This window comes from Mytilus californianus, unplaced genomic scaffold, assembly GCF_021869535.1.
Source record: "Mytilus californianus isolate M0D057914Y unplaced genomic scaffold, xbMytCali1.0.p SCAF_5, whole genome shotgun sequence".
Taxonomy (NCBI): domain Eukaryota; kingdom Metazoa; phylum Mollusca; class Bivalvia; order Mytilida; family Mytilidae; genus Mytilus; species Mytilus californianus.
The window spans coordinates 40,281,903-40,307,551 of NW_026262701.1; the positions used below are offsets into that span (position 1 = coordinate 40,281,903).

A 25,649-nucleotide genomic window follows, 5' to 3' on the forward strand; every position below is an offset into this window, starting at 1 on the left:
AGGTTGTCTTGCTGCGCATCGTTTTAATGTTCAAGAAAACCACTTTCCATGAGCTATATGTGATTTGTATTGTCTACTTCTTTCTGGGTATTAATGCAATGAATGGACAGAGGGACGAAAGAACGGACGGATGGACCAATTCACCAATCACTATATACCGTCCAATTTAGAAAGCGGAGTGTACAAAACAGAATGAAGCAAATCGAAAAAAAAAATGCCCGACATATAATTTAGCAGACTTTGTTTTGAAAGAGCTGAAAATAAATATTCCATTTTCAAAATAACCTCCTGACCCAAAGATACTAACATTAACTTCTCCATATGAAAGTTTAACGCCACTTTCAACAATATCTCAATTTAATCGTGGTGTTCTGTTTTGTTGGTGGAGGAAACCGTGGTAACAAACAAAAAAAAACAACTTCCGAACCTTCACCGAAACGTAAATTTAACGTGCTTGATAATGTCCAAACGTTGTAATCTTTTAAAACTTAATTCGGTAACCTCTCTTTTCCGAAAAATAACTGATAAAAGTTGATAGACGGAAAATGTCTGGGCAAAACTTGTTATGTGAATAAGAATTAATTCATTTAACATTATATAAAATTGTCAGCGACCTTTCTAGATAAAATAAAAATATAAAGATAATCAAATTGAAAACGCTTTTGTTTCAGTCTTTCTTTTTAATTGTCAAGTACACAAATTTCTAGTTTGGTTTATTTTTAGAATTTTACGCTACTGTGTAACACATTTCTCTATTCTAGAAAATGATATAAAATGAGGAGATGCGGTATGATTGCCAAAATAGACACCTATCATCTCAATCTACCAGAGACCAAATGACGTAAATGTTTGCAACTATAGATCACCGTATATGACAGACCCCCAACACGGAGCAAAACCATTCCCGCATATAAAAGCTAAGAAAGGCCCCGACATGACAATTATTTTTTAAATAAATTTCAAATAAACGAACGTTTTGAACAAAGATTGATGTAGAGTAAAAAATCGGATTCGAATGTGATTTGATTCCTGTGTTTTTTCTATTCATTTATTTTGATCACTTTGTAGATTTTCCTTGTAGTTATTCAACAAAATAGTAAGAAATGGGGGAACAACGATCTTAAACTTAATCGATCCCTACTATGACACAATGCAAGAATAATGTTCGTGTTGATTTGCTGGATCCTCGTCCGTGTTTTGCGGAATAAATTTTTACTATTTTATTGTTTAAAAATCTCAGCGTTATCAAACAAACCCATACAGGTAACTATAATGAATGATTATCTGTGCTTTTTGAGATGGTCCCCACTATAGCCTGTAGTGGTATTAGTATTTAACATCAGCGTCAAAATCGTATTGACTTTCCTAACACGTGTATTACCAACAAAAGTATTACGGTGGACTACACTATTTATAACAATCGAAAAGGAGCTTACGTCAACAGGTATTTACAATTCACCAGTTTCATAAAAATTGGTTAAAGCGTTTTTTGAGTTATTGTTCTACATGTTGACGACGGATGGTCAGACAGACGGACGGACGGACGGACGGAAAGACAACGGTATACCATAATACGTCCCGTAAACGGTCGTATACAATGCTTGTTATTTTATGTATATTGCAACTCGTTTTCATTTAAGTTATAACCAAAACTTACCATTTCACCAATCATGATGATTTTAGGACCAAAGTAACTCTGAACAATCATACATTGAAGAAATCTCATGTACATTAAAAACAGACCAAGGCTGTATAACCTGAGCGTCATTCTATGGAAGTCGGAGGAGTTCACAATTCTCATACATACTGCCATCAGTATAACGGCATACGACGCATATGTAAGAAGATTCCAGACATTGAAAAAAAATCTTTTAAATTTAAACATGCATGTATGCTTACGACTTCTAAAGTAATTTCGTCTTATCAAGATCTACAAAAACAAAAAAACAAAAAACAAAACAATTAAGTACGGACAGTAAATAGTTCTTAATTTTCATTTTAATAACTATATTCGTAACAGTGAGCCGGTACGCTCGAGAAAACGTGTTGGAGAGTAAAAGAAATAAAACGGAGATGATACATTGTATATACAAAAAGAACAAAATTAATAATTTATGAATAATAATTTTAACCACAACATTAATAATCTGTATCATGTTAAAATCAAAGCATTTGCCACTGTGCGAATGGTACAAGTGAGATCTGATAGTTCTGCATCAGGGTAATGATCTGGATTACCATGTGTATGTACAACTCGTGTTTCCTGAATAATCTTCGTCTAGTACCGTCTAGACCAAAAGTTATGATATAAAACTTTTCACAAACCGAAGAACTAAAACATGCATAATGCATCAAATGATATAAAAGATTTTTTGCCTAAGGAAGTTGCAACCTTATATTAGCTAAAGCATAATTAAAAGTCCATACACTGAAAATGTATACACAAACAAATAATATCGTCCCTGCACATAAGCAGTGGAATAGACCTAACTATCGAAATATAAATTTAAATTGAGGATAATGCTTTGTCAATCAAACATTAAGGGTTCTATCATATATGCATGTAAAAATTGCAAATCAGTTATAAAAAGGAATAAAACGAAAAAAGGAAAATAAGAAAAATGAAATAAAAATAATAAGATCAATCATTGAATCTCAAGAAAAAATGGATCTATCGACCATTTTAGCCAGCCTTGTTAGAGTAACTTCATGAGTGGTGTTGAGCCAACATAGATCCCCAAGTCCCATTATTCCGACGGAGGTCTCATTTGTTACAAAATGTTCAATAGGGACAATTCAATAATCATCCACAGAACATAGCAGAATAACAAAAATACCGAAATCACAGGAAAATTCATATGGAAAGTCCTTTATTAAATGGCATAACCGAAAGCTCAAAAGTACATTTGTTAACGTTATATATTACTGAATCATAATTAGTGTATATTAGACGTGTTAGGAAAGGGGTTTAAATACTGCGCTGATGTTAAATACCGATATAAGTGTGGACTTTCTCAAAATGCAATTGCACTGAAAAGTATCCCGGTGTAGTATAATAGTTTACCTTTGTGGTGTGTTTGATCCAATATAAAGCGAACAGTTAATGTTGACTCAAAATTTAAAGACTTGCATTGGCCTTACGTAGATCTTCATACATTCACACATTAATTTGAATTTGTTTGAAACAAAACTAAACAAAAATATATGTAAGAGTCAAGAATGGGAATGACGGATTTTACGGCCACAAGTCTATAAATATATATATTAAGCGATATGATTAGAATATGTTTAATAATTAAATAACTCAGTTTGTCTCTCCACAATAGATATTCCTATTTCCGTTGCAAAATATAGTTAGCATGCATTTTGTGTCCAGGGATACAGTGACGCGTATACACGTGTGGCTTAAACAAATCAGTACTAATCTGAACACATCGTTATATCTTTATATAAAAAAGTAAATAAAAAGTGGACACAAGTGGATACAGTGCTATTTCTATATTAAAACTTTAAGAATTAGGGGGGCTACAGAAGAAGGTTGTCTTGATGCGCATCGTTTTAATGTTCAAGAAAACCACTTTTCATGAGCTATATGCGATTCGTATTGTCTACTACTATCTGGGTATGAATTCAATGAATGGACAGAGGGACGAAAAAACGGACGGATGGACCAATTCACCCATCACTATATACCGTCCAATTTAGAAAGCGTAGTGTATAGTGAATCTAATGAAGCAAATCGAAAGAAAAAAATGCCCGACATATAATTAAGCAGACTTTGTTTTGAAAGAGGTGAAAATGAATATTCCATTTTCAAAATAACCTCTTCACCCAAAGATACTAACATTAACATCTCCATGTGAAAGTTTAACGCCACTTTCAACAATATCCCAATTTAATCGTGGTGTTCTGTTTTGTTGGTGGAGGAAGCCGTGGTAACAAGCAAAAAAAACCAAAACAAACAGCAACTTCCGACCCTTCACCGAAACGTAAATTTAACATGCTTGATAATGTCCAAACGTTGTAATCTTTTAAAACTTAATTCGATAATCTCTCTTTTCCGAAAAACTAACTGATTAAAGTTGATAGAAGGAGAATGTCAGGACTAAATTTTTAATGTGAATAAGAATTAATTCATTTAACATTATATAATATTGTCAGTGACCTTTCTAGATAAAATACAAATATAAAGATAATCAAATTGAAAACGCTTTTGTTTCAGTCTTTTTTTAATTGTCAAGTACACACATTTCTAGTTTGGTTTATTTTTAGGATTTTACGCTACTGTGTAACACATTTCTCTATTTTAGAAAATGATATAAAATAAGGAGATGCGGTATGATTGCCAAAATAGACAACTATCTACTAGAGACCAAATGACGTAAATGTTTGCAACTATAGATCACCGTATATGACAGACCCCCAACATGGAGCAAAACCATTCCCGCATATAAAAGCTAAGAAAGGCCCCGACATGACAATTATTTTTTAAAAATATTTCAAATAAACGAACGTTTTGAACAAAGATTAATGTAGAGTGAAAAATCGAATTTGAATGTGATTTTATTCCTGTGTTTTTATTCATTTGTTTTGATCACTTTGTAGATTTTCGTTGTAGTCGTTCAACAAAATAGTAAGAAATGGGGGAACAACGATCTTAAACTTAATCGATCCCTACTATGCAAAATGCAAGAATAATGTTTGTGTTGTTTTGCTGGATCCTCGTCCATGTATTGCGGAATAAATAGTTACTATTTTATTGTTTAAAATTCATCTCGGCATTATCAAACAAACCCATACAGGTAACTATAATGAATTATTGTCTGTGCTTTTTGAGATGGTCCCCACTATAACCTGTAGTGGTATTGGTATTTAACATCAGCGTCAAAATCGTATTGACTTTCCTAACACGTCTATTAAGCATCAACATTCAGATGGTACAGTGGTGTCCACTTTTTTGCATTTATTGATTGTTTATAATACATGTTTTATGTAATGAACCGTATCTTGTTGGTTTTATATTGCCCTTGTGTATATTGTTTCCCTGTTTACCATCACTTAGTCGATGTCATAAATGTTGCTAGTGAGCATTTTTTTCGGCAAGGACATCATCCACTCAGTGTTATATACATGCATGAAATTACAAAAGCGTAACGAATACTGGCTCGGACGTCGTCTAGGCTAGGAATAACTAACCCTGACGTGAAGGAAACGGAGTTGTCTTGAATAGCAGATATTCCTTTATCTCCTACTTCTGCAAACAACATGGATATCTTTTAAATTTTGGTCATCAGCTTTAGGGAAAAGCGGTCATTGTCTTCGATCACAGTTGTGTACAATTGAATTACAAAATACATTGTACTGCAACAGTTCTGAAAATCACTGCATACTTCGAAATAAATAACAAGAAAAAAAGAAATAAATAACAAGAAAAAAAGAAATAAATAACAAGAAAAAAAGCAAACCTATAATATTTTCTTGAAAGATGTCTAATTCACGAGTATTTAAAGTCTTTTGTTTCTCTTCGTTTCAAAATATGCAATTTAAAAATATAATTCGTAAACAAGAATCCTTGCAAGACAGCTATTTTTTTGTAATGTTAAAAGAGCTTTAAATTGTACTTGATTTACAATATTCTTAAGCTTATTACGTTTGACGTTTTTTTAACCAGTAGGAAATCATTTTGAGAGCTTTTATGTATTATCCTTATTTTGTAAATACAAGTGTTTCTGTTGACAAAACTCATTTGAATCAAAGTTCGTATTGAACATTAAAAATTTCAGAACACATAAAAAGTACGTAGGGATATATAAAGGTGACATAGTTTTTTCTATCCGAATGGGTAAAATATTCCACGTTAGAATTATGCGGGATGTTATTCTCTTCCTGAATCTACATTGCAACAAAGCTGTGCAGATTCAGATTCAGATTCAATATTTTATTAAAGTCTCACCACTTGTAATACATATAATACAATCATCATAATATATACATTGTATAAAACAGTAGTTTTATAAGTTAAAATACAAGTGCCATTCTTTAAAGAATCACGAGAGACTATAGAAATTCAAATAGATATAACTATATATTTATCATGTCTATACAATATTTCAGTTCTGTAAAAACATAACTATCAATCAAGCATATAAAAATCTATTTCTTCTTCTTAAAATATTAAAGCAGGTCTTGGCAACCACATAAAAAAAAAGTACTTTGAATTTAATTATTTTCCGTGATCGTACAAACTTTGAATGAGATTCCCCAGGCTGCTTATAAATTACTACTTCTAAAGGTTGAACTGTTAAATATTTAATAGGATGATTGTGCTTCTTAATGTGATGATAAATGATACTTTTGAATTTATGGGGTCTTTTAAAACGATAAAGGTGTTCTTGTGTGCGTTTAGATAAATAGCGCCCAGTTTCACCTACGTACTGAATACCGCATCCCAGTTTGTTTCATGTGAGTAAATAGATAATACTTTTAGTTTTTCAATTTCTATCAGTTTTAAAATTTAAGGGAAAAAAAAGACGTCAAACGCTATCCGTCATCAAGTACCCGACAATATACGTAAACTACAAAACCAGAGGACAAAAACAAAAAGGGTATATCAGGGTAGCGCTTGGCGTCTGAATAAATAGTAGAATGGGGCTGAATAGTGAAATATGAGTTTTAGATAAATATTCCAAAAGTAATGAATACAGAGAAGTTCTCGCTCGGACACACAGTCTATTATCTTGTATATTATAAGAGCATATGTTATGTTCAAATTCTATTTTCGACAAATATTCACAGTAGTAACATAGCAACTGCTACCACTCAAGCAGAAATAACTGACTCGTTCGGTCAATCACATTTTTTGTTGAATTTGTGTTTCTCCATTATAGAGGGGCGTAAAGGTGGGGGGGGGGGGGTATCTGCACGGAAGAACGCAAAATCAAATTGCCATTTCACGATGAACGAACAATTAAAAATTTCTTGCACGTTGATCTTTTTACCGATTTCACGAAACACGGTGAATAAGGAACCTTTTTCACGGTTGCACGTGAAATAAAAATGGCAAAACACGTTGCACGAAAATAACCCTTTACCACCCTCATTTTACTATTCCCTGTGTTGGTGTTGACTGTTGTTTGTCCTTTCGTCTTTTTTCAATTGTCTATGGTATTTTTTTTTTAAATTGTATTATTGTATTGATATGGTGTTTGACTGTCCCCTCGGTATGATCCTACTTGTTGAGGTTGTAAATCTGCACATACAATAATCATTTTATGTATGTTAAATTAAATTATAATAGCGGTACATAAAATCATAGACGTAATTACAATGAATGATGTATTATAGAAGAGTTTAATTTATTCAAAGTAATTCTCAAATTTTGTACTCACTGGAAAAAAAAACTCCTCTAGAATATCTGCAATTAGCCACAAGTAAAGCAGCCATTCATAAATTCCAATGTCATAGATACTAGATATGATTCTCAAGTTCGTCATCAGAAAAGCACTAAACCCCACAATGACTCCCATGACAAACATCTACAAAATAAAAAAAGCAATATCGAAAAGGCGATACAAATTTTTTACAATCAATATTTTTAAAAGTAATGTCTTTAGTATTAAAGACCTTTAATACGTGTTTACAAATACCTAAACTGTGCATAAAAAATAATTCATACGATAAAAAAACAAACCTGGTGAAGTGGAATTGAAAAAGGAACTCACATGTTTATCCCCCTCCACGTTATGATTTAGAAGAGTTCAATGAAAAAACATTGGCAAATGTTACGACCTTTCTTTACATATTGTCAATTGTTCTTTCTGTTTAGTGATATGTTAATATTATTATTCCTTGATTGGTTAACTACAGGTTATATAATGCTCATTTCCGTAATAAATGGCCTCGTTACAAAAATAATAGCTATCGAAAATTTAAGGAAGATAATCGTAACTCCATGAATATTTTTTGATATGATAATCGTAACTGAACTATCAGATAGTCGTAATTTGGACATGACAATAGTGACTTATCAGTGATAATCGTAACTTTATCTGTTGATAGGGACGGTGACTATATCTAAATCTTGCTTAAAAGTTTGATAGTGTGACAAGAATTGGTGAATAATTGGTTATCTCAAACTAATAAACTTTTTGCTTTGTAGATATAGTCTATATATATTTCACAAGTTAAAATTTACGGTAAATATTGATGGTGTATTTTATACTAAAGAAGAAGAAGATATATTCCTTAATTTAAATGATTTTTAAAGTTTTATAACAACAAAGTTCAATCAATCAATATCCGTTTTTGTATGCCAGTACCATAATACCAAAGTACTGGCAACTGAGATGGTGATACTCTCTGGGACTAACATTTCACTAACAGAGATATCGACCTGGTGGTAGTTATAAGATTAACGGTACCAGATGTGTCTTTCGACAACTCATATTATGTCTCTTCAGTGATGCTCGAGGCCAAAACCTAATGCAAACGCTACAAAGCTGATAAAACCATAAAGGACCTAAAGTATACCCGAATCAGGACAAGGAATCGGAGCTTTGCATGAGGGAGATATATTCCTTTATTTAAATGATTTCTCAAATTCTATATAAGCAATGAAAAACATTTAAATGCCAGTACCCATGTATTGGTTACTGGGCGAGTGATTGGTTTTGGGTTTGGACCTATATAAAGCATAAACGTTCAAATGGGAGTAATATATCACAATTATAAGAATAACAGAATTACTATACATGACGATTCATCAGACAAAACTTATATAAAAAATGTACAGTTTAAAAAAGCAATCTCGGGTAAAAAAGAATTAAATGAAACACAATTTAGATGCAACATGTCTGGTCAGCATAAAACAGTAACTGCCGCCGGACTGCCTCGTCATTTTTTTTTCAAGACATTTGACATAGTCTACTTATCCATAAGCTACATCACTATGGAACGACAGGAAATACAAACAACTGGATCAATAGTTTTTTTTAGGTTTCCCGTAGTACGGTTTTTATTAAACTGATTACTTTGTATAAGAAAAATAAAGTAAGTCATTTGACAAGTTTTTCTACTTTTGTCCAAATAGCAACATCCTGTCAATATATGTCTAATACTATTTTTGCAGTGTTCACAATCATCAGAACATATATAGTTCTCGTCAAATTAATTATGAGTAACCTTTACACCAATTTTAGGTACGCTCCATGTCAGTATATCAATCTTTTTTTTAAAAATTTTTCTAAAAGGTTATAAATTCAACATTGTAATTAGAGTTTTGAATATTGTTTTTATCAGTTCCTACATTGATTTTGTTATAAATAAATTAAAACATAACTAAATATTTATCCCTAAACAGTTTGAACACTTATGATCCTATATTCAGCAGATACTTGTAGATCTGCACTTTGTGTCTTTAGTGTTTCTGTTGTTGTTGCTTTGTGTCAATCTGGTGAGTCGTTTAGCGTTTTCAATAGATTTTCATAGTCTGTTCTTATGTTGTGCTCTTACACCAGTGTCCCAGGTTAGGGGAGGAGATCGTCCACAAGAATGTTTAACCCTGATCCATTCTGTATGCTCCTGTCCAAAGTCAGGAGAATGTAATTTAGTGCTTGTTGTTAGATTTCTCTATGAGTTTTGCACATTGTTGAAGGCCGTACAATGACCCGTAGTTCCTTACATCTACTTCTTTTGGTTTCTGGTGGATAGTTGTCTCATTGGCAATCATACCACATCTTTTTATTTTGAAAGTTAAACAACTATAAGTTTCTGATTCAATTCTATCATGTCTATACATACATTTTTAAACAAGCTAAATTCGTGCTAATAAAGTGATCAAATCTGTGTTGGAAAGATTAGAAATGTTGTGTGCATCATAGTTTCATACCATATCTTAGTCGTCCATTGTGGCATGGTGGTGAACAAAAAAATGATAAAGCACTATAGCGTTCGTTGTTATGGCGCAATCTTTTTATCAAATATTCCGTTAGTGGAGGTTACTGATAAAAATCAGTTACTATTAACATTGAAATATTCTGCAGTTACGATTATTTTTCAAATTATTTGTTCACAAGTTACCATTATCTTTTTTTGGAGTTACGATTATCTTCCAAAAATTTTCGATGGCTATTATTTTGGTAACGAGTCAATAAATAATTTTTATAACACTCACACATAAGAAAACCGTACAGATCAACCAGGAGGCTTAGAAGTTCTTGAAAACAATATGTTTAAACGGAGAAATTAGCGAAAACGATTTTACATATGTTTACCTCCACCATATTAGGATCGTGGTTACTGCAGTTACCACGATCAGTTTAACACCAGTGATGCTCGAGGTCAAAATATTATAAAATCGAAAGCTTAAAAAGCTGATATAACCAAAAAGGACCAAATATATAAACAATCCGGAAAAATATTTCATGCACGAAAGAGAAACATTTCAAAATAAAATAAGAGAAACAAAAAATAATTATAAATTCATTTACATAATGAATGAAAAATGTCATCAGAGGTGAAAACCATGCTCTGAAGAAGGGATCACGTCCATTGACACAACAGCAGCAGGCATTCTGAAAAACAAATGTTTTCACATTAAACATCTCATTTATTTGAAAGCATCTTAAATATGTTTTCCTAAGTGTATTTTTAGTTGTTAATTATACAACAAATTATACTATCAACAATACAAAAAAGGAATTCAAAAGTCAGAAACAATATTACATTTAAAGAACTTTTTGCCAGAATTCAAACATTGTTCAAGCCATTACAATCATTTTAAGCTAAACACTGTTTAAAATGCTCTTACCCCCAACCAGTCCATCCATTTTGCTGCTGCAGCAGATGTGTCGATAGACAAACATGTTTGTTCATTGTACCATATCCTGTTAAGATGCCGTTGAATGCAGGGATGACCAATAACATCTATCATATTGTGTTCATATGCACAAATCATTGGGGAAACTTGTATTCCCCAGGCTTTTTCCATTACCTCCATAAGCAACATCGCCTCGTATTCACTTTCTTCATACAATGCGGTCTGCATATGAATAACTCTCTCCTCAAATAACCTAACGATACATAGGCGTTGCATTACTTTTATACCAAAACGATACACTAATTTACTATCAACTGTAAAGCCAAATTAGCCATAAAATAACGAATGCTCAATATATAATACATTAAACGTTAAACATCAAACCTTAACAGCTGTTTTTTGTTTTTGTTCAGTGTGGTTGCAATCCCATTGCATTCGACCCGGAATCCATCATCTTCTTTTAACCAAGTATTAGTACACCTGTTAAGTTTAAAACACAGATTTCTGGCAGACAAACATGGGTAGACCATTGGCCACCGCAATTGTAGCCTAGCAATACTGAGATGCGTATAGAAGTAAAAGCACACTGATATTGGAAAAGTCCGCCTTTATATAAAAAAAACCAAAAAACACACACATTAATTATTGAAACTTCGCCTAAGAATTAAAAACTTCACACCAAGGTTAGGAAATGAAAAACACAATATGAATTGAAATTTCACCTAAGAATTAAAAACTTAGGACCCAGGTTAGGAAATGAAAAGCACACAATGAGAAATAATAATCGCACTCTGAGCTGTGTGCGCAAGTATTTTATTAGTATGTATGCTTAGGACGGATAGGTTCTATATGTATTTCATGGTTGAAAATAATGAGAAATAAATCTGACCATAGGTGACCTTTTGTGTCCAAAGTTATCTCACGCGTTCTACAAAGACTAAACATACCGATTCAAGTAAATCCCAAATACTGAAAAAGCCAGTTAAAATCCATAGTTCAGTTGATAAAAAGTTTGTTTTTAACCTGTTCTTTATTTGTTAGCCATATAACAGACAAGTGAAAAGAATTGTTAACGTCGAAGAAAAGTGTAACTTTATAAAGAGATGTCATTATGTTAAGTATCTGCTGCAGGTTTGACCATAAATTAAAGGGCAGTATTTGTGTTTAATCATGAGTTTAGCTTTAAAAGATCGATAACAACCTTAATATAGGCAACCTTAATATATAAAATAGAGGCGAAAGATGTCAAAGAGTTATTCAAACTCATAAGTCGAAAACAGCTGGTTCCCATAGGAATGCTGATTGTTTGTTGAAAAACACGTCATTAAATGGTAACAAATAAGTTGTCAATCAAGAAATCAAGCATCTTGACAACGTCAGTTTCAGAGATTTAGAAAGTACGCTTTATCCCTCCCTAAGACAATATACAGTGACTTATATTTACGTTTGCCATTTGTTTTTATAAGTTTTTTCAATAAAATAAAAGTTTAAATGGGTTTACATATATTTTTCAATAAATGTGATATCATCGTATTTTTAAGAATCCTTAGGCAAGACAAAGTTTCAAAATAAAAATTGGTGTCAACTGTGCAGTTGTCGATTAAAGTAGAATTATAGAAAAAAAATTTTTGTTCTGTAATTTTCAGGTGATAATACGGTACAGCCATATATTTTTAAGGCTTCTGCATTTTATTAATTTTCCGCAATATCTTTTCTCCAGTCTATTTTTTTTCTTTTTTTTCCCAAACATTTTTTATCCATCAGCACATAGTTAAGTATATTCTTCTAAAACCGATTTCTTTTGGGTAGACGGAGACAAATGTAATTCTTGAAGAGTGCAAAAGTATGAAATATTTCCTTACAAGCCTATTGAAAGCCTCCATGATTTACTGAAATTTGCTTAGTCATTAGTGTAAAAACGTCACCATGTCGTGTTGTGTGCCCAAACATGGATATTAGTTTATTTTAACATTTAAAGAAGACATTACAATTATTCAATAACTATACAGTGTGTTTTATAATTGGAATCTCTTTTCTAATCCGATTGGTGCCTCTAACCGCTTTTTGTTGCATTTATTTTATTCCATGTTTGTAATGAAATAATTTCATCTATACTATCCGTACTCTTAAGTGTGGGTAGGATTGATAACTTAGGGACAGTAAATGAACTAGCAGTGTGTGTTAAATCTCGGCACAAAAGGTCAATATTTCACACACATTATAAAAATAAGTAACCTAAGGTACCTATGACAAATATTTAATCTCAGTGTTTATTTTTAAATTCTCAGTGATATATTTTTTTTTTATTCTCAGTGAACAAATTTACTTTTCTTCATGTTGGAGTGTTTTGATAAAATCTCAGTACGTAAATTGTAAGTGTGTGTCTTAATGTTTTTGTAATCTCAGTGTGCCGTTTTAAACTCAATGTGGAAATTTTTCTCAAAAATGCTTAAAATAGTTTTGACGAGAACGGTTTCTCAAAGTTGTACACATGATAAAATTCATAAATGAATATTACATATCGCTTTTCCTAGACATTGCATATCGAAATCAGTTACTTTAAGGATTTACAATTGCTAAAATGTATTTTCACAGGACCCTCTAATGACAGTGGACAATCTGGTAACCATCATACTGCTCATGGTCCATATATTCTTATCATCATATCGTACAAACTGTATGAAGAATGCCAAGTGAGTAAGACTATGTTATACTATTTAAATGAGGATTTTTTAAATCAAGCAAATATTTGGTTCAATGATGAATCTAAATGAGGAGGTATAATAAGGAAATTTATTTTATGGATAAACCTCTTGCTGATATATATTATGTCCAAAAACTATTCATGAAATGTCCATTTTAGATTAAAAGAGGGACTAAAGATACCAGAGGGACAGTCAAACTCATAGATCGAAAACAAACTGACAACGCCATGGCCAAAAATAAAAAGACAAACAGATAAATAATAGTACAGATGACACAACATAGAAAACTAAAGACTAAGCAACACGAACCCCACCAAAAAATGGGGGGTGATCTCAGGTGCTCCGGAAGGGTAAGCAGATCCTACTCCACATGTGGCACCCGTTGTGTTGCTTATGTTATTACAAATCCGGTAAATAGTCTAATTCGGTAAGTCACATTCGTGAAAAGGGAGGGTATTGTAATTACGACATAAGGAGCATATCCGATATCATCTGTGAAACGGTTATTCCATAACGGTCAACCAACTCGTTTTAAAATTAACGAAGGGATGACTTCAACTTCACCATTTGGAACTTTTGGTTTAATAGCTTCCTTGTGAGCAGCATTCCTCTATCAAGGAAATCATGATAGGAAACACAAGCCCGGGAATATCGTATCAATTGGAAAATATATACTCCGTATGCAGGCGCTGCTGGAATGTTGCTACATAGAAATGGAAAGTTCACAATTGGGAAGCTGAAATCATCTCTTTTGTCGTAAAGTTTTGTTTTCAACCGGCCCTCATTGTCAATTTCTAGATATAAGTTAAGATATGAGGCAGACTTAACTGTATCTGCAGTATCCTTTATCTCTAGTTCGATGGGATAGATTCGTTCAACATAGTCACCAAATTTTGTATTATTTAGTAAGAGAACATCATCTATATAGCGGAACGTAGAGTTAAAGGATATTGCTAACTTCTTATCTTTCCTTCCTAAGAAGTTCCTGTATGAAGTCAGCCTCATAATAATAAAGAAACAAGTCGGCAAGAAGAGGGGCACAATTGGTTCCCATTCTGTTGAAATAAATTATTAGATTAAATTATGTATATATTGGCATATTTATGACTCGATAGTTACATAACTAGCCGCCTTTCTGCACTTAAGTGTCCATATTATTCTAACTTGTTTATTTATCAATTAAGTCAAAATAATTTTGAAATTAATTAATAACTTATAACTATTTTTACAATTTCAGGGGTCTGGACTCCTAGTTTCCCTTTGCTAATCATTCGTAAAAATTGACAGATTCGACAGTAGAAATATTGTGAACTGGAGGCATCACATCAACCGCAGTACTTAATAAAAAAAAAATATATAACCAGTTTTTATGGTACGTTTTTAACTTTTGTAAAACTTTTAAGTGTTTTAATTGTTCTTCAATTTTGAAATTAACTTGATCCAGACACTGGTAAAGGTTTCACTTATACTGGTCATGCTGGTGTTGGTTCAATCACCTTGTATGTTTTTTTTATCGGTGAACGTGTATTCGCTACTTTATAGTTTGAGGCAGATTTCTTGTACTTTTCTGCATTGCATTTATCTATTTCTGTACAGTTGCACATGATTATGGTTTCCTATTCTAAGTTTGACGATGCATTATAGAACCTTCTATAAGTATATGCATCGATATTTGACTGACTACATTATTTAGGTGTGTTTTTGTAATTTTGGATTGCATAGCTGTAGTAGCTGTGAGCGTTATATTGTACGGTGTACAAATGTTTATTAATGATATTTTTACTTGTGTTTTGTTACATTTTACCATAATTTTATTTTTAAACGCTTTTCTTGGTTTCTATTTCCTTTTTTTTTGTCTTGTATGTGTCCAGTGATCATGATAACGGAGATTGAATTTGGGTTCTGTCATTCGCAAGTTTGACCAATTCGTAAATACGAACGCAAGATATATTGTGTTGACACATTGTAAATTGTTAAAATTTTAAGTTGACCATCAGATGTATTTTGGTTATTTGTGTCGATGACTAATACCAAAACTTTTCTTTTAATCCTCCTTTAAGCCAACTTGTAAGACAAAGAGATATATAAGGTATATGTTATAGTCATATAATTGAAAAATTGAAAAAAAACCTTGAATGATTCATGAGTTCCTCATGAAGCTGTCTGTCTTTCGTTGATGATGCATTTTCCGCCATATTTTTCAGCAAATTGCTAGCCATTACCGCTGTAACTGCAATGTGAGAAAATGATCTATCTTGTCATGTATTGAATAATCTGTTATTGAAAATAGCATAATATTAAAGCAAAGTTCAAAATTTTTTATATCGGTATAATGTGATATTTCGATTTCACACACCATGGATATGACAAAAAAGAAATTGTCACAACACCACTTTTCGGAAAACAAAGATACCGTTTGTTAACCATAGATGCTTTTTGTTTTTTTTTACTTTTTGTTAGGTATTATTTGTGTCTATCCAACATATCTTTTTATATATATAATATAGTTTTGTATGTTAAAGATAATTGATTAAACCTAAAATTAATTAATTTATAACTAACACATAGCTGAGAGATGGTGACAGAGCAATTTTTTATCAGAAAAAAAAAACATAGTTAATTGAGGCAAAGGCAAAATTGACAATGTCTTTTCGAGGGGATACAATCTGCTCTATTACTCTCTTACTACCTTGTTGATAAATAACTTCACAAATAATACATGAGGGTTTTGAAGTATAGATTCTAGGTACTGACGTTGTTTATCATCTTAATTACGTATTATTGTGTTCTTTTATTTGTCTTGTAAATTATTAACCTTTACTGTTTAGTCGAATTTTGGTAAAATCCTTTTTGGCGTGGCTCGGTACTTATACATCCCTCCACTGTGTTATTGTGCAATGGTCATTTTTAGTATTCTTCTCTTTCATTTTTGCTTTGTCTATATATGCCATTATATTTTTCTTTGTTGACATATTTGTTTGTTTTATAGTGATTAAGATTATAATACAATGTTGACTGCTTTACCCCTATTTTTGACATTTTTACCTATTATGTCCGTTTGTTTTGTTCACACATTGTTTTCAATATAATGGAATTTAATGCGACTGTCATACAGGTTTAGATAGCTACATTGTATAAAACCAGGTTTAATCCACCATTTTCTACATATGGAAGTACCTCTACCAAGTCAGGAATACGACTATTGTTTTCCATTCGTTTGATGTGTGTGAGCTTTTGATTTTCGAATTTGATAAGGGACTGTCCGTTTTGAATTTCAATGGAGTTCGGTATTTTTGGTATTTTACATTTTAGCTATGTGTTATTTAATTTATTATACCAACCATTATTGTTTTTTTTTTAATTTTAGATTGAAAGTAATGAAGTATGACGTCATGTGAATAGTAAACATCTGTGATCATCTGTATTTAATAAAACGCACCTTTGATCAAGCATCATCATGAAGGGACAAAGAATATAATCTATCAGATACAGTAGAATATATCCCTCGTATTCACCAACCAAAACCTGGCATAATTGCATATATCATTGTGAGTTATTCCTTTAAGGTTAATCGTATTTGTAGGAATATATATATGTAAAACAATATTACCATTACCAATTTTATTGCACCAGATGCACACTTTGGAAATTACTGTCTCTTCAGTGATGCTCGAGGACAAAATGTTTGAAATTTCAAAACCTTATGCAACTTTTAAACGATAAGTATTTCCTATCCTTCTGTGCAGCACTTACTTTTTGTATGTCTCCATTATTCAGCAGTCATTTCTTGTATGTGATTCTTAAATCTACAAACCTTTTTTGTAATGTTTAGTGATTGAGTTTCTTCTAAGTTAACATGTGTATAATGGTCAATAGTTCTTATACTACAATTAGCTGAATCGGATTGGTCCGTTGGAAAACGGAACTACCAGCTTTGACTTGGACAGCATACCGGGACATTCGTAGCGTCTGACACATCTAGAGTTTTGCAGTGTTAAATACTTTGGTCAAACAAAATTTCAATAACATCACAATAATGCAGAATTTCGCATTTGTAAATGTGAAAATTTTTTAAATATTTCAATAAAATATATTTCAACATGATAATACGGTACATAATTTGTTTTACCTTGATCAGGTTAGTGTCTAGGTCTATCGATTTCCTTTCATATTTTTATATAAACATACGTACGTAATTGATTTTTACATTTTGACCAGAATACTCCAGCCAACTCTACTCTGTTAGTAAACAATGCCCATGCTAACAGGTCACTGAAATAACCTGCAAAATTATTTCATATTCTTTGAACAATAAAACAATAAAACAAATATAATACTATATGATTATCAAAATCCATTTATTTGAAATTCTATCTTGCCTATAATGAAAAATGTTTCAAATTCTTTCAATGTAACATTCCTTTAAATGTCCCCAAAATAAATGTTACATTATTTTAACCATATTAAATATTTAATGATTATATTTGAGCGGTTTTCTGATCGTGGGTTCGATCAGGTGCAGTTAGCTGGAATTCGCATGTAAGTCATATTTGAGATAAAATGTATTAGATAGTAAAATAATAATTACAATTTTGAATGTGTGCTTTAGTTTTTTTATTTCTCCTTGTTCAAAATTAATTTTTAATCATTTTTTGTTTTTGTTTATATATATAATATATAATTATTATAAAATTACATGTAATGTAAGGTACACTTCTCTTTGTATATTTTTAACCTTTACTGTTAAGTTCATTTCAGTTAATATACTTTTATTGTGGCTAGGTATTTATACATCCCGCCATTGTGTTATTATGCTATGGTCATTTTTATATTCTTGTCTTTCATTTTTGATTATTAATGTCTTAAAATGTCTATCGATTATTCAACTTCAAAAAATTATTTCTCGTAAATGTCAAATGTGGTGTCAATGACGTTAAGAACTACCTTCACCCACGTTACCTAACTGTCATCGAAGATAGATTAATCTCATAATTAAACCTTTTCTAAACATGATTAGTGAACTAAATTGGTTAATATAGTTACTCTTGAACTTCATACATTATAAGGACATTTTGGATATTCAAGTAAAAATGACAATTACACTAGCATGACTAGTTCGTTAAATTGGTTTTGACAAATACTTTGCCTGCAATTTTGTATTTACTGAATTTTAAGAATAGCAACATAATCTAGAAAAAAAAGTCTGCTAAATGCCACAGCAGTGAGCATGATGAGACATGATGATTTATTTATTCATATCAATGAACAATGAAATGCTACGTAAACTGATTCAACAATACTGTGGTATCACAGGTCTTGTTTTAAAAGCTAAAACGTAAACAGAATTTGAAATCAGTAGCACCAGAGAAGGAAGAACCAGACGTGGAGCCAGTTTTATCTAATTCTTTGTTGGTTGAAAGTAATGTTGATCCGGCCTCGCGATACATTAAAGTGTAAAATATGCAAGAAAATGTCACATAGAATGTGAAAACATTACAAGCCATGCTGGTAGATATGCAAATCTAAATAATGGTGCTGTTAGAGCAGGCGACGCTTCTATGAAATACCAAATTCAGCATTGAGAATTTGCTCAATAATATTGTGCTGCATGTATGACCACATGCTGGGCATACTGACCAAATTACTCAAAGAGTAGTTAAAATCATAGACAAAGACCTTATTCGTGACAAATAGACTCTTGCTTTGTAATTAATGTTAATAATGATCAGTCGTTCTTACAAAATAACATTAGTAAGAACTACTGCTATTACTCTAAACTGAAGGCTAAACTTGAGAAGCACTACAGATGCCATAGTGTTCTTTTATAGACAAAGACATGGTTAATCGAATATTTAATTTGCAAGCGTCATTTCTATTGGCGATGCCTTTAAAGCCGCGAATAACATCAAAGCAAAATCGAAATTGTTTAAAAGCTGACAGACGGTAAAGTCATAAGCTTTCCGGCTTCACGTTGTAACAATGAAGAGGCAGATACCACAATGATTTTGCATGCTTTTCATGCTGATGCTATGTTTGGTGGAAAAGACGGTAAAGATAGACTTATTATCAAATCAGATGATACTGATGTTCTTGTTCTGACTATCCATTTCTACCTGATGCTTAAAATTACACAAATTAAGAAGTGTGTGTTCAGACTGGTTCAATTGACAGCTTGAAGGATAACAGACGATTTATCCAAGTTCACTCCAGTATTTCGTCTTTTGACTCACTTGTCACCGAAATTATGCCCTTCTTTCATGTCTTGAGTGGATTTTATTCCACTTTTAGTTTTTGTGGAATCGGTAAAAAGTCGATATCTAACCTCCATTGGACAAAAGCAAGTCAATTCAATAATCTTGTAGCATTACCACAAGGTTATGTTAGTAGTGCTATAGATCATGCTAGGGTGTTTGTTACTACGTTATGTGACTTAAAATACATGTTCAAAAAATCGAAAAACAATTTTAAAGTTGCTAAGATAGCAGTTGGGTATAGATAAAGAAAAAAATGTAATAAAGCTTCCGCTATGTGAATTAGTTTTTAAGCAACACGTACTACATTTGTACGTGCACTATGGCAAAGCTAAGTTTGGGTATAAGCAAATTTTGCCAACCCAAATAATGGCACGCCATGTGAGTTTGGTTGGAAATTTAAGCAAAATGACATCAGACCCTATACTAGACCTTATTGAAAAATTCTCGCAAGAACATTTCAGTGTAACCTACCATAAATTTTAGTTATAAGATTTCTTGGAAAAAGAGTCGTGGCCTGTTGCAAAGCAAAAATTTTGTCTCTATCTCTATCTCTTCACCCTCACATTCCAGTGGAATTCAAAATTTTCCCGATCTTTATCCTGGACGTCCTCTGTTACAGGACCTGCCTATTGTATTTATTGTTAATGTGTTCTCGTCCTGAACATGCATGAAATATTTGCCACTGGACGTTTAGCAACCAACAATCAATCAATCATTCTTTCTTGCACGATTTTGTGTTTTGTCAAAATGTAGGTAAATGTAACAATGTCCAGGCCAATGACAGATGACATATTATGAACATTATTTATTAAAAGTGTTATTAATCGTAGTTGTTGTCACTTCAGAAACTCTTGTTCCTTTTATCATCTGAAGAATTATCGTGTATTGAGACTAATTGTGGGAATTCTTTTCAACAAAACGCAGGGACATATCGAATCCTGGAAAACATAGACACAATGTAACCTACAATCTAGTCCTTAAACTACCAATTGCCCTAAACATTTTATATAAAGTTCGTTATACGTCAAGCAAACAACATGATTTAATATTTAATGAAACGACAAAAAGCTAAATATAATATTACTATCCCTCTATACTATGTGTAGCCCATTTTACTAAACATGAAGACATGAGTTGTATATTTTATTTGCTGATGTCTTAAATGGTTAAACTAACACTTTACACAGTTAAGTCTGCCTCATATCTTGACTTACATCTAGAAATTGACAATGAGGGTCGGTTGAAAACAAAACTTTACGACAAAAGAGATGATTTCAGCCTTCCAATTGTGAACTTTCCATTTCTATGTAGCAACATTCCAGCAGCGCCTGCATACGGAGTATATATCTCCCAATTGATACGATATTCCCGGGCTTGTGTTTCCTATCATGATTTTCTTGATAGAGGATTGCTGCTCACAAGGAAGCTATTAAGCCAAGAGTTCCAAATGGTGAAGTTGAAATCATCCCTTCGTAAATTTTACGGACGCCATCACGAGTTGGTTGACCGTTATGGAATTATCGTTTCACATATGATATCGGATATGTTCCTTATGTCGTAACTACAATACCCTTCCCTTTTCACGAATGTGACTTACCGAATTGGACTATTTACCGGATTTGTAATAACATAAGCAACACGACGGGTGCCACATGTGGAGCAGGATCTGCTTACCCTTCCGGAGCACCTGAGATCACCCCCCATTTTTTGGTGGGGTTCGTGTTGCTTAGTCTTTAGTTTTCTATGTTGTGTCATCTGTACTATTATTTGTCTGTTTGTCTTTTTATTTTGGGCCATGGCGTTGTCAGTTTGTTTTCGATGTATGAGTTTGACTGTCCCTCTGGTATCTTTCGTCCCTCTTTTATAACTTTAATGCGTCTGAAACGTTTTTCTGGATTTCAAAAATATTCTGAACCTCGACTTCCTCCATAATTTTTTTATCAAGACCAAGGCTATCTGAGGTTTATGAGTTGACTATACTCAATATCTAAACTATAAACAATTGTGTTTAATGAAAATAATAATAAAAAAATGTCATGCCTCCAAAGCACTTTTCTTGATTTACCTTCAGCATTAACACTCAAACCAAATTAGGTGCTTTATTACCAAAAAGAAACTAGAAAGCCAAATTACTCAAGGTTATATTTGTTTAAAGGAGTTGGAACCTTAGGTTCTGTTTGAACTGATGTTTAAGGTGTCTTATTTACTTGACTTTTGTGAAGAAAATACATTTGAATGTATGCGTTTGTAATGGCTAATGTTGCCTTGAATCACTAAATTATGTTTTCAATTATACATTTTGTACCTTCATTTCCATCTTCTTTCGGATGTTCTTTACACTGTTCGCAACATATATCTTCACCTGTGTATAACAAGTTTACGAGTTTTAAGTTTATTTACAAATACTTAAATTTTTAGCAAATGTTATGCTTATACTTCCAAATTTATCCAGTGTAAAACATGGTACGTTAAACCTTTTTTAATTCGTATGGAAATGAAAATGTACATGGTAGATGTTTACCGCCAATACTCTTTTTCAAATAAACTTAAAGAAGTCTTCCATTCTCAATTTTATTATAATTTTGATCATACTTCATATTTAAGCAATTATAATGAAAGCGTTTCTTAGCTCCTTCTGGATCTTTCTGCAAACGATTACTCTTGAATGTTTATATATTTATTGCTAATTTTAACTTGAACCACAAGGAAAGTGTATGAGCATACCTGCATCTCCATCGTTTGTTGGATGTACTTTACATTGTTGGCAAGATCTGTCCTCCCTTGTAACTGTTAGTAAACAAAGTAATCATCAAAATATGTTTGGCACAGTTCTGAGAGTAACCATTTGCAACTTTTTTATTTAATTATCAGACATGTTAAAATTTCGTAAAACATTTTTGTGGAATATCAACAGCGAAACAATGTTTGAAGTACAGTGGCACTTATTTATTCGATTAAAAGCAAACAAGACGGAACCTTTGATGTCTGTAGATACTTATGTCATAACACCATGTATTTATGAAGAGTTTATGTATATACCAAATCCAAGATTCAGTTCATATATAGTTGCAAATCAATAAGAAAACAGAGCCAAAAGCTCTTATTACTCAAACGTAAGAGATTGTTCTGAGTAAATATTATAACCATGTCTAGTATTAACTAATTTATAGAAAAAGAGAGGCGAAGGATAAAAAGGGACATTCAAACTCACAAGTTGAAAAAAAACTGACAACGGCATGGCTAAAAAGAAAAAGACAAACAAACATCAGTACACAAAACACAACATAGAAAACTAAAGACTGAGCAACACGAACCACACCAAAAACTGGGGGTGATCTCGGAAGAATGTTTGTATGGAGCAAGATTTACTCTTACACTACAAAATGGCATGAATTAATGTGGGAAGCAAAATGTCTATTACAACAGTAACCTCGTTTTCTATTTAGAGTCAATCACATATTTCGACTTGTTTTATAATTGTTGCACAAATTGAAGAAAAGTAAAAAAATTTACTCTTTGCATAGTGTCTCTTGTAAAACTAGCTTCGGAAATCAATATTATTTGACCGACTTATAACCAGATCTAAACCAGAACGTACATGTATCTGTACCTTAAAACTCATTAAAGATACCAGGCTTATAATGTTGTGCGCGGAAATGAAACAACATTGGATCAAACAACAATGGTATCACATTAATAGTCTTTATATGAATTTTAGCACTGAACAAGACATATTAAAAAAAAAAAACAAAAAAAATAGAGACTACAAGGAGCCTGTGTCGCTCACCTGATATTTTTATTTACTATTGATGCATAAAATAATGCAACCGTTATACATTTGCTTTAGTTTCAGAGATTTAAGTCAAAAACTGCATTTCCCCCCTAAGTTCTAATTTAAACCATGTCTGACATGTTGGTTGGCAGGCAGGGTCATCGGACACATTTTTTAAACTAGATACCCAGTGATGATTGTGGCCAAGTTTGGTTAAATTTGTCTCAGTTTTTTCAGGAGAGAAGATTTTTGTAAAAGAGTACAATGGGGTCAATTGACCATATTGGTCATGTTGACTTATTTGTAGATCTTACTTTGCTGAACATAATTGCTGTTTACAGTTTATCTCTTTCTATAATAATATTCAAGATAATAACAAAAAATTGCAAAATTTCCTTACATCACTTGGCGTCCGTCGTCTGTCGTCCGCCGACCGTCTTCGTCGTCCGTTAACTTTTACAAAAATCTTCTCATCTGAAACTACTGGGCCAAATTTAACCAAACTTGGCCACAATCATCACTATGGTATCTAGATCTGAACCTGATGAACATTTTTACCTATTGTCAAATTTGCACTAAATGCTTAAGTTTCAGAGACATAAGGCAACAACTGCATTTTACCCCTATGTACTAGTTTAGCCATGTCGGCCATCTTGATTGGTGGGCGGGGTCATCGGACACAGTTTTTAAACTAGATACCCTAGTTATGAGTGTTGCCAAGTTTAGCTAAATTTGGCCGAGTAGTTTCAGAAGAGAAGATTTTTTTAAAAGGTTACAAAATTTACGATAAATTGTTAATAAATGAATATAAAGGGCGATAACTCCTTAAGGGGTCACTTGACCATTTTGATCATGCTGATTTATTTGTAGATCTTACTTTGCTGAACATTTTTGCTGTTTACAGTTTATCTCTATCTATAATAATATTCAAGATAATAACCAAAAACTGCAAAATTTCCTTAAAATTACTAATTCAGGGGCAGCAACCCAACAACGGGTTGTCTGATTCATCTGAAAATTTCAGGGCAGATAGATCTTAACCTGATGAAGATTTTTTGTATGTCAGATTTGCTCTAAATTCTTTAGTTTCAGAAATATAAGCCACAAACTGCATTTTACCCCTATGTTCTATTTTTAGCCATGTGGGCCATCTTGGTTGGCAAGCGGGGTCATCGAACACATTTTTAAAATTAAATACCATAGTGATGATTGTTGCCAAGTTTGGTTAAATTTTGCCCCGTAGTTTCAGAGGAGAAGATTTTTGTAAATGTTAACGGACGACGAAGACGGACGACGGACGCCAAGTGATGAAAAAAGCTCACTTGGCCCTTTGGACCAGGTGAGCTAAAAACCAGAAAGTAAAGTTAACTTCAAATGCCCACGATATTGTGGAAGTCATTTATTATTTTTAAATATAGATTTGTATTTTGAATATTACCATTACAAGGGGAAAGCAAGATTCCATTTAACAATGATGAATCAAAGTGTCATTGTCACTTATATTTAGTATGAAGATTTATAAAGAACAAATGAGGTTTATACGAGGCAAAACAAATGTACTGTCCAATTGTAAAAGTAAAAGCATAATTTTCAAGATATTAAATTATAAAACTTCTGGATTCTTTATTTAATCAAAATCTTTTTTACATTTTATTTTTATAAATTTTGAAACTATAAAGATACCAAGGTTTCAACTCCCTCAGTCAAAGTTGACCTTAGATAAATTTATCTATATTTTTAGGTCGTTTTTGGTTGCATAGGTCTTCAAATATTTCGGTTCTTATACATCCTTGACTATCAAATATTTGGCTTTGAGCGAAACTGATGAAGGTAAGTTCAGAAAAAAAGCTCTTCGAACCCATGAATTTTAAAACGTGTTGTTTTCATTGTTTTTGGAAACGAGATGCGGCAGTCAATCGCAACCATCAGTTGATAAGCAGTAAGCAGACATAGCATATTCACAGTGTCCAGAAGGTTAACTGAATTGCATTAAATATTTTACTTTTTGAAAAAAATTCTTACACTGGTCCTTCATCAAAATGTTTAATCAATGTTTCAAAAGCAGACCAAGCTGGATATTACAGTTATACAAATCATTAAAT

General features: G+C 32.3%; 1 protein-coding gene across 8 annotated transcripts in view; it reads right to left on the reverse strand.

Annotated features, from left to right (window-relative positions):
- Window positions 1-25,649, reverse strand: part of LOC127702076 (transient receptor potential cation channel subfamily M member-like 2) — a 177,100-nt gene that overhangs the window by 102,791 nt on the left and 48,660 nt on the right. For 5 of the 8 annotated variants that reach the window (XM_052206086.1, XM_052206087.1, XM_052206082.1 and 2 more), the window contains 8 exons: window positions 22,500-22,562; window positions 22,081-22,137; window positions 17,714-17,803; window positions 15,652-15,751; window positions 10,808-11,069; window positions 10,488-10,571; window positions 7,389-7,535; window positions 1,658-1,930 (listed from right to left, as the gene is read on the reverse strand). In XM_052206086.1, the coding sequence (XP_052062046.1) occupies window positions 1,658-1,930; window positions 7,389-7,535; window positions 10,488-10,571; window positions 10,808-11,069; window positions 15,652-15,751; window positions 17,714-17,803; window positions 22,081-22,137; window positions 22,500-22,562 (1,076 nt within the window). The remainder of the gene's footprint in view (window positions 1-1,657; window positions 1,931-7,388; window positions 7,536-10,487; window positions 10,572-10,807; window positions 11,070-15,651; window positions 15,752-17,713; window positions 17,804-22,080; window positions 22,138-22,499; window positions 22,563-25,649) is intronic. The other 3 variants (XM_052206083.1, XM_052206089.1, XM_052206088.1) reach the window with 2 other exon arrangements.